Below are 17,523 nucleotides of genomic sequence, written 5' to 3'. Positions count from 1 at the left end.
CCTGCGTCAGCAGATCATTGCGCGTGGGAATGCAAACTAGTCTTCAGGAAGTCAGCAGAAAAGGAGGAGGAGGAGCGCTAAATTCCTACGACCTACCCCTTCCCTATCAGGGCCGACCATCCCTCCTGCCCGCCAGCCCGCCAGCCACGCCCCTCACCGCTGCCATCCGGCAAAGGAAAGTTATGGAACAAGCGCGAGCACGTGGCCTTGTTTTATAATTTCCTCGCCCCGCCCCTTTCCTTTGTCGCGCTCCTCGCGGCGGCCCGCCGGCCAATCGCAAGTCAGCCTTGCGCGGAAAGCCGGATGACGCTCCGTTTTATGTAAGGCCCTGGCGTCGCCCGCGACGCTCTCGAGCTTACAGAGAAAGAGAGAGAGAAGGTTTGGTGGGGTGGGGGGCGCGGAGGCGGGGCACGTCGGAGAGATGGAATCAGGACCTTAAGGTTGGGGGGGGGGAGAGAGAGAGTGCGAGGTTCGGTTGAGGGGACTTGAAAAGAGGGCGGAGCCTCCCGCGAGCGCGCTCAACCGCCAACAACGTCCGAAAAAGCCTGTCAGAGGAAGGAGGGAGTTGAGAACTGCGCGCGCGCGCGCCCGGCCTCGTCAACCGCCAGCCGGCTCCGTCGTCGGTGCTGTTACCTCAAGAGAAGCGGCGGCGCTCGGGGGTCGCGCGCCACACCCCCTCCGGTGAGCCGGACGTGGAGTGGAAATGGCGTCCTCGCCGGTTCCTGAGTCGGCCCCGGAGCCGGGGGGCAGCGGCACCCATTCGGAGCGGGAGCTCCTGCTCCGTCGCGGGGAGCTCCTGGCGCTGGGCAACCACCTGAAAGAGGCTCTGGAGACTTACTCGGCGGCGCTTCGCCTGGGCTCGCCCAGCTCCCGCCGCCGCCTGGGCGCGCTGGTGGACTGCCTGGTGCTGCACTACCGCCTCCGGCAGAGCGGCGAGAGAGCGGGCGACGCGCCGAGGGAAGGCGGCGGAGGGAGAGCGGCGGCGACGGCGGAGCAGCAGCTGCAGGGGACCGCCGGCCGGGAAGACGGCTCCTCCGCGGCGGCGGGGCTCTTCCGCTGCCCCGGCTGTGAGGGCTTCCTCGGCGAGCCGGTGGTGGCGCCGTGCGGGCACGCCTACTGCCGCCGCTGCGTCCACGAGCACCTCCGCGCCCGCTGCCGCCGCTGCGGGGACCCGCTGGCTTCGTCGCCCGTCGCCGTGGCCCTGGGACACCTGGCGGAGAAGTGGTTCCCGGAGGAGTGCAAGAGGGCTCGCACCTGGCGGCGCCTCGGAGAGATGCTCGTGCAAGGGCAGCTGCGGGAAGCCAGCGAAGCCGCCAGCCAGGCCCTCGAAGAGGGTAAGAGCCACGGCCGCTGCTCGGGCCTCTGAAGCGGGGGGTGGGGTGGGTGGGAAAGGGGGGGTTCCTGTGGGGTGAAAAGGGCCCTTTGACTACAATCGTGCGCTTTGGGGAGCCGGATCGAACTCGAATGTGCCCAGCGCTGGGCTCCAGACGATCGGAATCGGTCCCGTGAAGGAATCTGTGGGGATCATGCATGTAGGCATGCACAGGTGTGCACGCTTGCTTCGTACCCAGAAGCGCGCCGGTTACTTGATGGCTTGCAAGCATAGAGGACCGGCTTCGTAAAGAGGCCAGATGCTCCATATCGCCCTAACGCAATACTTCTGGGCGAGCTGAAGTCACGCATTCAGCCGGGAAGTGAGTGTTGCATAACCTAAGCGTGATCCAGATTCCTGTATGTGAAACAGGCCCCGGCGCGCTTATGTTGGAAGCTGTAGCTAGTTTTCCAGTGAAATTGGGCACATCAGATTGCGAATTTAACATAGCCCTCCGATGTGGCAACCTGTATGCAGGACTTTTGGAAGTTCTAGAGAGTTGGCTTTTTGCAAGAATTTCACAAGTGAAACTCATACTGCAGATTGTCTTCCACCTTTTCAGTGAGTACTTAAGGTGGAACAGTGAACCCTGATTGTTTCTAGGGGGCATTATGGGTTTGAGGTATCATGTTAATTATTTTGCATAATGTGGATAAAGGCAGCCTTGGAGCTGTGAGTTTCCTGTTACCCTTTGTTTTGTAGGGAGGTAAAAATGGTTGTTTTGTTTTTCTGATGCTCTTTCTGTAAACTTTTCCAGAGTTTCCAAAAGCTGGCATTTAGATGTACAGTGGTATCTCGGGTTACATATGCTTCAGGTTACAGACTCTGCAAACCTAGAAATAGTGCTTCATGTTAAGAACTTTGTTTCAGGATAAGAACAGAAATCGGGTGCAGCGGCAGCAGGAGGCCCCATTAGCTAAAGTGCTTCAGGTTAAGATCAGTTTCAGGTTAAGAACGGACCTCCGGAACAAATTAAGTACTTAACCCGAGGTACCACTGTATAAGCAAAGAGGAATCTTTGAAGATGCATTCTATGGGATTAGCTTTGTTAGTTGATGAAGTGCTATGGGACTGTCATTTTCTGAAAGGTAGTGAAAAAGTTTCAGCTTCTGAATTTTGGAACCCATTTTCAGAGTATATTACATAAAAATAGGAACCTTGAATAAAAACCTGTATTTCTAAAAGAAGGGATGCATATATGGGTGAAGGAGCACTCATTCACTTGGGCTTAGCAACTGTGTTTGGGAGGTGGTGGTCAGAAGAGGCTTGGCTGTGAAACCTGTAACACTGAGGACCAGTAATTACTCATGATGAATTCACTTTTACCAGAGGCCTATTTTCAGTCTCCTAAAGTGTTACTGAGACAATTCGCAGGAGGCAGGCTAGTTGCATAAGCAGATGGGGGCGTGGAAGGGGAAAAGGTTGTATAATGCTGGTGACATCACAGATGGGAGTGTTGAGTCTTTCACAACACTGTTTAGAAAAGACTTGTATGGGGAGGTCTAGAGATATGACTAAGTTAATATTCTGGGAGCACTTCACAGGATGTTCAATACTGAGTACTACTTGTAACACTATGAAATAAACTAAGGAAAATTTAATTGTGCGCATGCTTTTATATCTCTGAAAGATGTTGAATCTGGGCTTGGTGATTGTGACCTTTTGTAACTATTCTGGTTTTCTGGCTGTTCAAATCATAATAGGCGTCTAAATTCTCGTTCTTTGAGAACACTATATTCTGTCCTGCACTTGTGCTTCTGTGGTCCTGGTATCTTATTTTTGAGATGCAGAGCAATGACCAGCTAAAATCATTGGGCTTCCTAGTTTCTAACTTGAAAGCCTAATCCAAATATGTTAGTACTACTTTCTGATGAGAGTTTTATCATTGTTTGAAAATTGTCTAATTTGTTCAAGAGACTGTAATATTCTTCTTTTACTACACATCAGACCAAGGACATTTGCCTGAAATAAAAATGGGTGCGTTGGAAGGATAGTTACAGGGAATGAAACGTTTATTTTGCTTTGAGACAGAAACTTTGCAGAGTTAGAGGTTTGCATAGTGCACCACATGTCCTTAATTTCGAGTCAGAATATGGGAGTGAACCTCAAGGCCTAGTGCAGAAGTCTTACTCTTGATTCTTTCATCCAGTAGGCTAGGCTAAATTTGGGAAGTGGCCTATTGTGCCGTATTTATATGACCTTAGATTCAGTTCCTAATCTCCAGCATGTGACTTGATCAGCAGAAGTGTCTGAGTAGTATGTGGGGCATCTGATATAATGGAGCTATAAACAGCCATAAAGACTTAGAAAGGACTTCAGCTGGACTTGTTTGAGTTGTTTTTGGTCTTGTTGTGTACTCGGAGAGTGTCTCACTGTCCATTCAGATGCATATGAACACACAGGATGGGAAATGCTAGATACCAGCATTAATTACTGTATTGCTATAGGCAAAACTAGCAACTTTTATGCTCTAATTCAGCATGGAGTTGAATTTCTGATGTTTAGGTTCTTGGCCTGTCTAGTGCCTGAAGTTCATTGTGCTAATGTTGTAAACTTGTCTGCTTCCAGCCAGTACCTCATGAAAATGCTATTGTATGACTCAGGAGCTTCTTTTCTTTTTCCTTGTAGTCTCTTTCCCACCCTAAAAACCACCCCACCCAATATTTTCTAGAGGGTTATGGGACCCTTTGGAGCAGATTTGCGAAGCTGTTAAGGGGCAGAGAGGAAGCTGAAATCTAATCACATGAGAGGACACTTGCACAACTTTGAATGTACATATAGGGCAGTATCTACAGTATGGGTCTTAGCAATGAGCTCATCTTTTAGACTGTGTGTGCCACTCAGTTGGGCAACCTCAAAGTAGGGTTAGTTTCCTTTTTATATGATCTGTGTTGGCCCCTTTCAGTATGTGCAAACTAGCTATTAAACACTGGTGTGGCATATTAATGTTAGTAATAATTTTTTTTTTGAATTGAATTTGTAAGTCATAGAAAGGAAGGCATCCCAGAATTGGGACTTAATCCTTATGAAAATTGGATAATTCTTTTAGGAGAGTTCAGTTAGGAGTTATTTACACACGTACAGGGAGCAGGGGTATAGCAATTAAATATTTTTTAATATGCCACCTTGGTGGTATGTTTGCCTCCTAGATTTAAAAATGTTATTATAACTCATTCTACAGTAATTAGAAAAAGCATACATTAATATAAAATAATAATCATAAAGTGTGTTTACTCAGCACCCTGCCCACATAATCAAAGAAAAGAGAAACGTGGAAGCAGTTGATCTACTTTCATAATTACATGATGTGCCTAGATGCACTTTGGGGCATGATTAAATTGTGTCATAAGATGTTTGGGAAACTGAGACCATATCCAGTCAGCGTCTAAAACTCTTGCGGTATTTCAAACTGTTGGAATTTAAGAGTTAGAAACCAAAAACTTGACATCTTGCACAAAAGTAGTGTTGTCATCTTGAACTGTCAAGCTCTAAGGGAGTTAAACAGGCAACTAGATGTGACAAGGTGATATCCGCAGTCTGTGTGGTTTCAAGTAGTTCATTTTGTTTTCAGAGTGGAAGATGTGATTACAAATTCACTGATGTTGCATCTACTCTGGCCGTGCCAATATTATCCTTTTAAGCCTGTAATCAGCCAATATCTTTGTTTTCACGCCTATGTAAACTTTACTGCTACAAGTATAAAGGCTTGAAATACAGTACCAAAACACTAGTAGACAGAAAACACTGAATTCTGTCCTTTTTTGAAGGCTTTCTTTAATTTATTTGTCCTATATTTCCTTGCTTATCCTATAGACTAGGGTGATTCAAGGATTCAAGGATTTGCCCTACTTGCTTATCCTATAGACTAGGGTGATTCAAGGATTTGCCCTACTTGGGAGAAGAGTGAAGGAAGACTGGTCTTGTCTTACAAACTATGTCTATACAGATTTTAAGACCAAATTGGGCCCACAAAACCAACCTAAACTTCAGTTTGTGCCTTTGACTAGCATTCAGATATTTTTATTGGTCTCTCAGCATATAAATAGTTCTTGCAGTTAAGTTAATTGCATTATGGTCTTTCAGGATCTTTACTATCACCTTATTTGCAAGGGTGTTTTAACATTTAGTAAGTCATAAATCTTTACTAACAAGCTTGTCCACATCAACAGCATGAAATAATGAACTACTTCTTTTCAAACTTAGAAAGTTTTGTTTTGTTTTGTTTTTTGTCTGGCTTCTTGGAAAATGTTATTTTCCATAGGTGCATATCTATTTCTAAGTCTGCACTGCATGTGTATTTTGGATTATAAAGACATAAGCAGTTTCTATTCAGCTACATGACAAAGTCATTGGTTTTTATTTTAGATCCTAGTGATTTGATACTACGGGTTTATAGAGCTGAATCCTATGCTGGCCTCCAAGAATTTAAATATGCCCTGGATGACCTGAATGCTGTTACTGCTAAAATGCCAAATTGGTCTGAGGTAAGTCTATAAAGTGTAAATGCTTAAAATAATATCCTATTAAGTCATCCACGGAGTTGACTTATTAAAGTTGATGAACTACAGTCCATTGATTTCAGTGGTCTTTCTTTTAAGTATGACTGATATTGAATATCACATACAGTGTACTTGTATTATGAAAAATACAAAAACATGATGCTAGAAATTGTGTCAGCGTTTTCAAACCCACCTTTATCCCAGACATGCATTTGGGAACCATTTCTTATTTTTTCCCATGCATTTGCATGGTGGTAGTACTGCTGTTTTGACCCACCTTGGATCAGGTTTACTACATGGATTGAGTCTTTCAGCAGGCATAGTACTGCACACTTCTAGCAGAAGCCCTGTTCAGTTTGTAATTATGTTTTCAAGCACAATTGTGCAGAAGTTGAAAAGCTTGGTCGCGATAAAAAGGCAGGAGTGTTTAAGCTTCCTTATAAGCACTTCAAGTCAGGAGTTAAATGATCCCTCCACCCCCAGTTCTGCAAGTCGTTCTGCAGTTGGTTGGCTTTGTCTATGTGCACATGCCCATACATATAATTTTGCATGAAACAAGAATATAAACTGCATTCACACTATGGATGAATAAATCAATTTTGCATGGTGCAAACAGGTGCTTTTCAACAGTAGCTGTACGTATATGGTGCAGACTAAGGGCTTGTTCACTCTTACGTTTGACCCGTTGCTTTCCCTTGGGGAAACCTGCAGTGTAGTGCTGAATCGGAGCAAATGGCAATCTGGTTTTCCGTGGATTGCCATTTGTTCTGATTTATCACTAAAGAGGGGGTTTTCCAGGGGAAAGCAGCAGGGCAAAGGCAAAACAGCTTGGACCTGTCCCTAGAAAGCATGGGATAAGCATTTGCTTTCTAGGCACAGGATAAACAGAAGTGTGGATGAGTGCTAAGTATGAAAGGGTGAAACAAGGTCTGAAAGAAAAAGTGAATGAAGTGTGTTATGCCTGTATACTGTTTATTCCAATTGGTTCTATGGACTGGAGGAAGTAGTGATGGTAGAATGCATAGGATGTGCCATCCTTTTGTTTGAGTTCTCTGCTGTTATTGTGTCTCATTGCATAACATCAGGTATTGCACTAACTCTTAAAACCATTAGTGCCATTGTAGGTTCTATTGGTTTCACTGAGGCTTTCTTCTATAGCAACTTGTAAGATCCCAATCAAATATTTCAGTGGCATACATAGCTACAGGAAGCAAAAGCTCTATTGTACCCAGTGGGGCTAACGTCAAAGGAAATATGCTTAGGCTCAGGCTTCTAAATCTTTCTGTGATGCAAACCAAATGATTAACATTTAAAAACCTTTGAATCACTGTTTTTTTAGGTCTACTTTCGGAAAGCAAGAATACTTAATAATGCTGGGTCTAAAGATGATGCCTTACAGCTCCTTCTTCACTGCCTAGCCCTTGATGAAGAATTTATTCCAGCAAAACTAGAAGTTGAGAAGGTATTTATATATTTTAAAGCAATGCTTAGTTTTTGCTTTCAGTTCTAATACTTTTCAAATGTAGTTACTTCCTTTGAAAAGGAAGTTACCAATGTTCACATAGAAAACAAAACTTGTATTACAGTTAATTTTTCCAGCGATCTAAAGCCTGGTGAACTGCTTAAAAAGCTCAGCTGGCTCACCATAGAGTTAGAAGTTAGAAGACTGGGATGATTGGATTTACAAAATTTTAGTAATAGCTGGTTTATTCCTTAATATTGTCCATTTCACAGATGCTGTGTGATTTGTTATCACCAGAAAGTGTGAGAAAGAGTCTGAAGGAATCTGCTATGAATTCTTCGCATGTTCGAAGTAAACCATTTATACATGGTTCTGAAATGGAAGAGTCTTGTGAAAATTTACAGCACAGTTCAGAGCCAGTAAGTAATGGTTATTTTTTCCACACATATTTCAAATGTTGCAATGCACAATATGTAGGTTGTGCTGTTGACTTCTTGTTTCATCTTATTCTAGTTTGATGCCATATAATTTTGAAATTTCAGGGTTGATAGGGAATGTGGAAAGAATCTAGAACAATGTTCAACATTGTACAGAGAATGTTATTTATATGCTAATGAAAATTATGGGAATGGTTTTTAAAATGACAATTGTGAAGCAATACTTTTTTTAAAAAAAGCTTTTCCTGTATGTGCTTCTGCTCCCACAGTCAGAGTTGTTTAGTGATGCAAGTTAAGCAAACAATGAGGCAGTTTAGAGCCAGAATTTTAAGTTTGCTTGAGTTCTGGATTCCAAACAGTTTTTTGTGTCTAGGAACTCCTGAGGTTCTATTTCAGCACAGTAGAATATTGTGCAAGTCTGTATTTTTAGGATATTGCTTTTTATACTCCCAGGTCTGCATTCACACACGGAAGTTGTGACATGGTAAGGTTCCATCTAATGATGTGCCTAGTTTCATAAGTGAGAGTAGAAGTAGAATTTTAGAAATACAGAATGACAGCTAATATTCAGCTAGGACCAGATATTATTAGTTCCCTGCAAATCATATTAATAATGTGAAACATTCTGAAGTAGTCCACAGAAATTTCAAGGTTGCCCTTTGCACTAGGAAATGTGCGTGTTCTGGATAACGAAGGTTCATCCAAAAAATTGTGATTCTGCTGGCGGATATTGTTGCCAGTTTATCTGAAATTTGATAAAGATTCCATTCCCCCCACCCATTGTTTTTTGGTAGGATTTAGAAATGCAAGAACCTGTTGGAGGAAGCCTGCATCGTGCACAGTCTGCCCATTCTCTCAACTCAACAGAAACAAATGCCAAAGACGATGGATTAAAAAGGGTTTCTTCTGAACCTCTGCTTTCCAGCCAAGATAAAGGTGCTTTATTAAAAAGAAAGTGGTCCCTTTCAGAACAAGATGTTAAAGTTATTGAAGATGGAAGGAATAAACATAAAAAACAAGGAGGTAACTATTTAGTCATGGATATTGATGATGTCTGATAAATTCAGTATTTCATGCTTTGATAATATCCTGTATTGTTTATTTAGAAACCACAAAAAGGGATGCCACCTTTCCATTCAATTATGGACCAGTTCCAGAGGATTTGATTGATGTTTCAGACTTTGAGTGTTCATTGTGTATGAGGTAATACAGTGGTTTCTTTAATCATCCTTTTTATTACCCATTTGATCATCTTTGTCTTTGATCTCTTCTCCATCTTAGGACAGCTTTTATGTTAAGATTCTTGCTCTAAAGCTGCTGAAAATTGCTTTTGTGTGCAAATTGCTCCATGCTGTGCAAAGAGAGAAGCACAATGTTTGTGTCTTGCTACGTGTGCCAGCCTTTTAGCTCCCAAACTGTGGTCCTTAGACAACCAGTGATCCATGAACTTAATTCAAGTGGTCTGTGGCATGTCTTTGGAAAACCAATAACAAAAGCAATTAAAATAATACTGCATGTAACACAGCACATTACAATTCCTACAACAAGCATTAATATTAGTAAGTGGTCTGACAACACAGCAATGTTCCATCAGTCCCATCAGTTAAAATGTTTGGGAACCATTGGTAAACGATAGTATTAATGTGCATTTTTGGCTAGTTCCAATGAGTGAACTTTTCACTCAATCAGGTTGGTACACATGGTGGAAGGCTCACAAATATTTCTCTTTGGCAGTAATGTGTTGTTTCATAGACATCATAAGGGAATGCCTGCAAGAGAGTTAGGGTTTAACCAAATGGCCCCCTAATATTGCCAAAAGTACAGTTTTGGCAACAGCTTGTCAAGCCCTGTCAAGAACATAAGTCTGGTTAACAAAACATAAACAGTCAAGCCTACAGGTTCTGTGCAATTGGTTTGCATCTGACTGTCCAAGACTCAATCAGGTTGGTACACTCCATGACATTTGCTACATTTATTTGGCACTTTTTTGCATCTTGGGGGATGCATGTTTGGAACATATTGAAAAGCTGCTCTTCAACCCTTCTACCACACAGACATTTCATAGAGGACTGTCTTCTTGGAAGTCTAATGAACATGCATTGTCACTAATGCCAAATGTCTGCTAGGAGGAATAACGGATCAATCTTATTTCTTAATTATTCTAAGCCTACAACAGCCAAGGTGGTTACAAGATAAAAGCATCCAAATGGATTCTTTTGTTCGGACTTGGCTTAATTTACTTGTTTTAATGTTTGTCACTAAAGTGACTGTAGCATGATTAACTCCTTGAAATTTTTTTCAGGCTTTTCTTTCATCCTGTGACAACACCCTGTGGCCATACTTTCTGTAAGAATTGTTTAGAACGATGTTTAGACCATTCTCCTCAGTGTCCTCTCTGTAAAGAAAGCTTAAAAGAGGTAATATTTACCATACACGACATTGCTGTCTTCTAAAACAAGTATTTGTAATACAGAATATATACCATTAAATAAAAACTTGGTGGAAGCTAAGTCTTTGTTCGGATGTTTTTCTGCAATGGAAATGGTTTTCAGTATTCCAGTTTCAGAAGCTTCTTTTGTTCAAAGTATCATCAGTAGGAATTAGGGCTGCTAAGTTTTGCTCAAGAAGAATACATTTTTATTAGCCATAGAAAGTGAGTGCATGTGGTAGTATATGTGATTTATATTTTTGTTTGTAAACTGCCTTAACTATGATTTTATCATAGAAAGGCAACATATAAATGGCAACACAAAAAACCCTGTACACTGATGTCAGTTGCCAGAGAGAGAAAAGCAAACAACAACAATTTTATTTATACCTCGCCCATCTGGCTGGGTTTCCCTAGTCACTCTGAATAGTAAAAGCACCCAGCAGAATAGTAAAAGTACAATAAAACATTAAACATTATACCTTCCGTAAACTTCCCTTTCCCCTATGTCCATCAGAAGCCAGGTAGCTGATTTGAGTGTGATTTAAAAATGTATACCTCACTTTTCTTTATAAAGTTCGCCTGTCCACAATAATGAACACAAGAACAGTCTTGCTTGATCACAGTATGGTCGCCTAACCCAAATGAGTGGCAGCATATGTTCCCAGCAACAGCCAACAATTACATACAGAATAAACTGCTGCTGCCTCTCTTCTCAGCCTTCCTGCAGAAATGGCATTGCCTACCTTGCAAAAGAAAAATGGTCTCTTTTAACTCTCACTTCTGGTTGAGCTAGCTGAAGTGCAGAGCCAGAAAGTGAAACCTTAAGTGTGCATTGTGAGGTTTATGCTACAAACAGGTTGTTGCGCAGAATGGCCGTATATTGGGCCAAAATTTTGATTGAGGCATAACTTTTTAATTGATTGAATTGACTAATTATCATGTTGCTAATTAACCCTAGTAAAAGCTCTGTTGAAAGAAAATTTGAGGTGCAGTGGATTATTATAAATAGTTCTAAAGTAAAAACTGTATTCAAGGGAAACAAAGTGGTCAACGCAGGATTGTTGTATCACCCTGTTTTCTGCTTGATATCTAGAAATTGAACGCTGGTATAAAATAATAATTTGGATTAGCAACATCTTTGCAGTAATTAAGCTATAATGACTTAAGATTTTATTTTTTACTTCTAGTATTTGGCAAGTAGACAATACAGAATTACACAGCTGCTGGAAGAACTAATAGTAAAGTATTTACCTGCTGAGCTATCAGAGAGAAAAAGAATTAATGATGAAGAAACAGCTGAATACTCCAGGTAAGTTTATAAACTGACTTATTAACAAGTTTAGAAACAAGTAGTAAACCTTTTCAGTTGTGCCTGCTTTTGAAAAGCTTTCTTCCCTCAACTATGTTTTTATCTACCTCATTTTTTTGGAAGTGTAGTCTCAGTCTACTTCTACTAGATGGATTTGTTACTGAATCACCTCACTGAAGAGAGCAAACAGAATAACATGAATTTGGTACAAGCAGGTACACTGACCTGTTTGACACTTGCAAGTGCAGGTGGTTCTTCCTGCTTTTTCTTGCAACAGTTCCTCTAAAGGAGCTCGACATCATGTGCTATCCTCACAGCAATGATTCAAAAGAATCAGTGAACTTTATACCCAGGTAGCTATATCTCAGGCCCAAGCACTACATAATAATGGCATTTTTTTATTTTTAAATACAGATCTGTTCTAATTATGTATAGAGCAAGGACTGGGGGCTTGATTTTAAGAGCAAAAGGTATGCATAGAACAGGGGGTGTGGAGTCTCTCCCTGCCCATAGCTTACCTCCTTGTTGCCAGTCCTCTGGTGTCACAGCCAGATTTCCTTCTAGTATTGGATTCTGGCTCGAGGGATGGAGAGAGAACACCTGGTGGGAAGGGTCCAGCACATCCTGCCCATACACCTCCCTTTCTAAATCATATTCTACCTCCTTTTTATACATGGTTGGCATATCATCACATAGATGTTATTAAAAAGCTTTCTTTCCTGTTGCTTTTTGCTATTGCTTAGAAACTTGACTAAAGTCGGGTTGTGATTTTTTTCCCCTTTATTACTGATTTATCTTTTGTAAGCCACCTTAAGCTTTTTCACAATCAGTGGTGTCTAAATTTTTTGAAATAATAATAATAATGATGATGATGATGATGATATAGTACTTTGGTTTAGAATTGCAACAAAAACAGATGAGACAAATTTTTATGCTAATTGAATATCCACATTCCATTTGGATGACTTAAAAGAACTTGAATTAAATTATTTACATAAGTCTCAACAGTGCTTTTTTGCTGGGGGGGACACATACCCCCAAACTTTTTGTACTTTTGTCCACTTATTGTATTTATTTTCCCGACTTGAACTATGAAATGATGATTTTCTTGAGTCAAAATGAGAGTACCCTTAAACATTTTTTTAGAAAAAAGCACTGAGTCTTAAGCCTTATTTCTCTTCATATTGTATACATCTTCATTCCTACTGATTTCAGGCCTTGTGCTATAGCTTAGCTTTTGTAAGAGGTTAAGGGAGTATATATGTGCAAAGCACAACCTACTATTTACCTGTATCAAAAGAGAACTGTTCGGGCAATGTAGGTTTTAAAAATACTATTATATATTTTTCAGCTTGACTAAGAATGTTCCAATCTTCGTTTGCACTATGGCCTATCCAACTGTGCCTTGCCCCCTCCATGTGTTTGAGCCAAGGTATCGACTGATGATTCGAAGGAGTGTGGAAACAGGGACAAAACAATTTGGGATGTGTATCAGTGACCCTAAAAATGGGTATGTATGTGTTCCACAGTGTGTGTGTGTGTGTGTGTGTGTGTGTGTGTGTTTCCGAAGTGGATACTGACACAGTGCCTCTTTTTCTAGCTTTGCAGATTATGGCTGCATGCTGTACATTAGAAACCTTGACTATCTCCCAGATGGACGGTCTGTTGTTGATACAGTTGGATTAAGAAGATTCAGAGTTCTGCAAAGAGGGATGAAGGATGGCTACTACACTGCAGACATTGAGTATCTAGAAGATATAAAGGTATTGGATTTCACATTCACGTATTGCTTAAAACAGGATTTTAATAATGCATTTTCTAAACATTGGATGTGCAGATTATAGCCTACTTGTTCAAATGTAAAGCTACTTTGTACATAAAGCATGTGCATTTAGCATCCCCTTGTTAATTAGAATGGAAACTTGCAATTTATAATGCATGGTAAGAGGTTTTAATTCTAGATTTTAGGTGAAGACATGTTTTAGATTAGTGTTGCAAAAATAAAAATTAGGGAGCAGATGTCCACTTCTGCTCGAAAAACTTGCTTTTCTGCCGTGTGGTTTATTCTAGCTATGGAGGAATTGTTCTCCTTGCAGCCCAACCAATTTCTAGCTTTAATGTTGAAAGGAACACACATCAAATGAAACAGGTGGTCTTACCATTTGAGTACTTTCGGATACGTGAAGAAAGGGTTATTGCCACCTTAAGCATATGTATCACAGGTTATCGTTTTAGGTTACATTAAATGTGTCTTAAAACACTATTGATCTCATTCAAATATAAGAGCTTTCATCTTGAAAGTGCTGTTTAGGTGCAACCATCCCTTGTATGCATGGAGAGTTGCTTTTGACGTTGGAGCTCATGAACTTTCATGAGAACTCTGTGTTTTACCTTACACATGGAACTCTGAATGTGAAAGACCTGGCTTATTTGGACAATCCTCCAGGCTATGGTTTTGAAAAATCTCAGGTTCAAATGTTCTCCATTCTTTTCTATGCACAGCTTAATATGTTGTTTTCTGGTGTGTTTTCCTGTTTGCCATTTTACCCAAACAAACATGCTATGGTTTCATCTTACTCTCCCAAATAGGGTTGCAGACCACTGTTTGTTCCTAGTTTGAGAGGCATCCTGGAACCATAACTTGTAATGGCTCTCATTTGGATTGATTATTTAAGGCAGTAATTTCTTAAGCCCATGCATGAAGGCAGTGGGGGGGGGGTGCTTGGGTTTAGGAGCTGATACCCCAAAACATGGTTTGAATTATTGACCCAATCTAGTTTTTTGTGTGAGATGCTTTGCTATTGATGGCACTATTTTGATGAACTACTTCAGCACTGGATTTTTCCCATTCTCTTTAAATATAGACTGAACTCACTTTTGCTTTTTTATGCAAATTAGCTATGAAAGTCTTCACATATACAGCTTGTTTTGTTTTGTGACTATACTGCACTTTCTTCATTCATAGGTTGAAGATGAAGGTGAGATGAAGAAACTTGGAGTGCTCCATAATTTTGTATATAGCCAAGCTTGCAGTTGGTTCCAAAGCTTAAGAAACAAATTTCGTAGCCAAATACTTCAGCACTTTGGTCCAATGCCAGAGAGGGAAGGAAACATACAGGTATTCAGACACCATACAGTATCTCTCTAGCAATTATTAGCATGATATGGGTTGCTTTGTTAGTAAAGGAAGTAGTAGAAAGATTGGTAGAGTAACTTATGTGTCGGTGGTAATCATTAGGGGGGAAAATGGACAGCAGCTAAAAGAGAGAGAAGCCAAGATGGTGCCAATTAATAAAAACCCAGTGTGTATTTTAAAGATGTGGTTGTGTCGGACAACAAAACCAGGCTTTTAAAAAGCCAGTTCTTGAACTCCTTCCTCTAGAAGATTATTCTATTTACACTTAAGGAATAAATCTTCCTCAACATTATTTTGAGGCTGTGAATAGGCAATAGGCAACACAGCTGACAAAGCTGCATGTCCCTAGTGGGATGGACAAGTGCTGTTGTCACAGTGACTGTCAGCACAGGCAGACTGAAGCTTTGCATTGCCGAGCAGCTTTGAGATGTCCAAGACATTTCAACTAAAACATCTGATGGATAGTGTCAACCTGTCTATATTGTAATGGTAGTGAAATTTACAGCAGGGATACGCTTGCCATCTTGATCTTGTGCTGTAAGACACAGCTGTCTTAGGGCAAACACTTTCAGTCACGGACATGGAAGACAATATTTAAAACTTCAGATTGAGATTACTGCTGAAAGTTGTTTTGTGTAAGCTAGCTAATAAAATCACCTCAGTTTACTTTATCAGGAAATCTTGAATTCCTAGGACCTGGTGGTTGATAATGGCAATGGAAAATGAAACAATGTATTTAGATCTCTAGAACCTGTTCATTTCACATCTGTGTTGTAAGCCATTTGTTACCATTACTAATTTTTTGTTCCTTATTTTTAGGAAATGGCTAATGGACCTGCATGGTGTTGGTGGCTTCTAGCTGTCCTGCCTGTGGACCCTAGATACCAGCTTTCTGTGCTGTCTATGAGATCTTTGAGAGAACGACTAATAAAAATTCAAGATATATTGATGTATTTCTCTAGAAACCAGTCCAAATGACTATCCGGATCTAACGGAAACAATACCCTCTTCTAGCTGTAACTACAGCTGGAGTTCTTGCAGCATTTGCACTTTTAGTACTGGTCTGAGAACTGTATCAGAACTGCTTTCTTTCTTCCTTTATTAATCAGTTCTTCACATGGGTCCCCTCAACTTGAAGGGCACCACTAAAATTGCACACAGAAAAATTAAATCCGGAAAAAAACTATGGGGAAATTCTACTTTATTTGCACTATATACAAGTGAGAATGTATCATCTTATGGTGTATTTCCACTGATTAGTTAAGAAGCATTGGAAAGTGCAAGATTTAAAAATGTCCAAGTTTACAATATTAAGGATGCATTCAAAATCTTGCAAATCAGAACTTGCCTCTGATACAGCACCCTGTTGCTATTTGCACAAAGTATTTAAAACGTAGTATTGAATGTTGCTATAAAAAACTTGTTTTGTGAGTGTCTTAACTATAAATATGGCACAAGTTAACTTTCTTGCATACTTTCAAAATAAAAATGATAGTATGAATTTGGAGCCATGTTAAAAGAACAATTGAAAAATAGGTTGGTCAAGAAGTTATTGAAACTGTGAAGACATTACCTATAACTGTGCATTGTGAAAGACTGGATTAGATACAGATGACTACTAGATGACTCTTTGGAGTGGTTGCTTTGAGCACTAGTCTTTCCAATACATAACAAAAAGATGATTTAATGCACTAAGCATACAACAGTGATTCCTAAACTTCTCTGACAAATGAGCAGATTTGAAAATACTATCAGTGACTGCTTCTTTTTGCTCCATGAGTCAGCTGCAGCTCACTCACCATACCCTTCTAGGCAACTCATGAAAGTTTGGGAACTACTGAAGCATTGCTACAAAAGTTAAGGGTCTAACTAGTTTTTGAAAGTTCAAAAACATTTGGTGCAAATAGGACTTCCATGCCTTATTCATATCGCTATTACACAGCAATGCAAAGGTTAGCATTCTGCTTGCCAATAGGTACTTTTGTAGTTTTCAGTTTGTGACTGTCTGACTTGTATGTGAAATCATTTTGTAAAACTCTTGCTTTTGCTAATATTTAATTTTCAATAAACCTAAAACTTATATTTTTTTTAACTTACAACTATTATTTTTTTCTGTCTCTGTTAGGCTTTTGATATAGCACCTCTACCCTAAAGGATAGTTATCAGAAACCTGAATTGTTATATATGGATCACAGTACTGTAGTGTCCAATCCCTACAGCTTGGCTATGTTCTCTTATTGGCTCAACATACGAAAAAATATTTGGGGTGGGAATGGAACAGTCTTTGGATTCTGTTGTTAGTACTTCATAATCATTAAGGACCTCTTCCTGTGTAAGCCCATATCACTGTTTTGAGACATATATTTGATGAATAAATACACTATCCTGAAATATTAAGGCCACATCCATACATAGCTTTGCTGCAATCTGGGAGTCTTGGAACTATTTGAGTGCCATTCAGAGGACACACTTGATGTTGATGGAATGATCTCTTGGGAGTACAGTAATCTCAGGAAATGCATGTCTCTGAAAGTGCAATGGAATAGATTGGCGTCAACTTTTCTGGATAATCTGCAGTGAGCAGGTTCTAAGAACAATTGCAGTTCTTGAAACAACCCCATTTGGCATCATGCTTACTGTTGCAGGCAGAGATCAAAAGATAAATTTGGGCTTATTCCAGCAAACTGAGTCATGATAATGTTACGCCTCTGCTTATTGTTGGAAGAACTTGGAGACAGGTACCTGGATCAGATTTTTTCTAGTTCATATCTCGTGCACTTATTTTGTATCCTTCCTAAATAGAATGAGATTATTTTATCCTTCCACCAATCCTAATGGGTAAAGTCCTTTATGATGGAGCAGGAGTGTGTGCTCCAT

General features: G+C 40.4%; 1 protein-coding gene across 1 annotated transcript; it reads left to right on the top strand.

Annotated features, from left to right (window-relative positions):
- Positions 1-474: 474 nt before the first annotated feature.
- LONRF1 (LON peptidase N-terminal domain and ring finger 1) lies at positions 475-16,745 on the top strand. Its single transcript, XM_081924477.1, has 12 exons — positions 475-1,334; positions 5,738-5,856; positions 7,211-7,333; positions 7,606-7,752; positions 8,565-8,793; positions 8,877-8,973; positions 10,073-10,187; positions 11,389-11,510; positions 12,862-13,020; positions 13,111-13,273; positions 14,476-14,628; positions 15,466-16,745. Exons 1-12 carry the CDS (start codon positions 704-706, stop codon positions 15,622-15,624), a joined length of 2,217 nt encoding a protein of 738 aa, XP_081780603.1. The 5' UTR covers positions 475-703; the 3' UTR covers positions 15,625-16,745.
- The last annotated feature ends 778 nt before the right edge of the window (positions 16,746-17,523 follow it).

The sequence above is a fragment of the Podarcis melisellensis genome, assembly GCF_964234715.1.
Source record: "Podarcis melisellensis genome assembly, chromosome: 9".
In the NCBI taxonomy this organism is placed as follows: domain Eukaryota; kingdom Metazoa; phylum Chordata; class Lepidosauria; order Squamata; family Lacertidae; genus Podarcis; species Podarcis melisellensis.
Note: the sequence above shows the minus strand (reverse complement) of the source record. Positions and strands in the feature narration are given on the sequence as shown.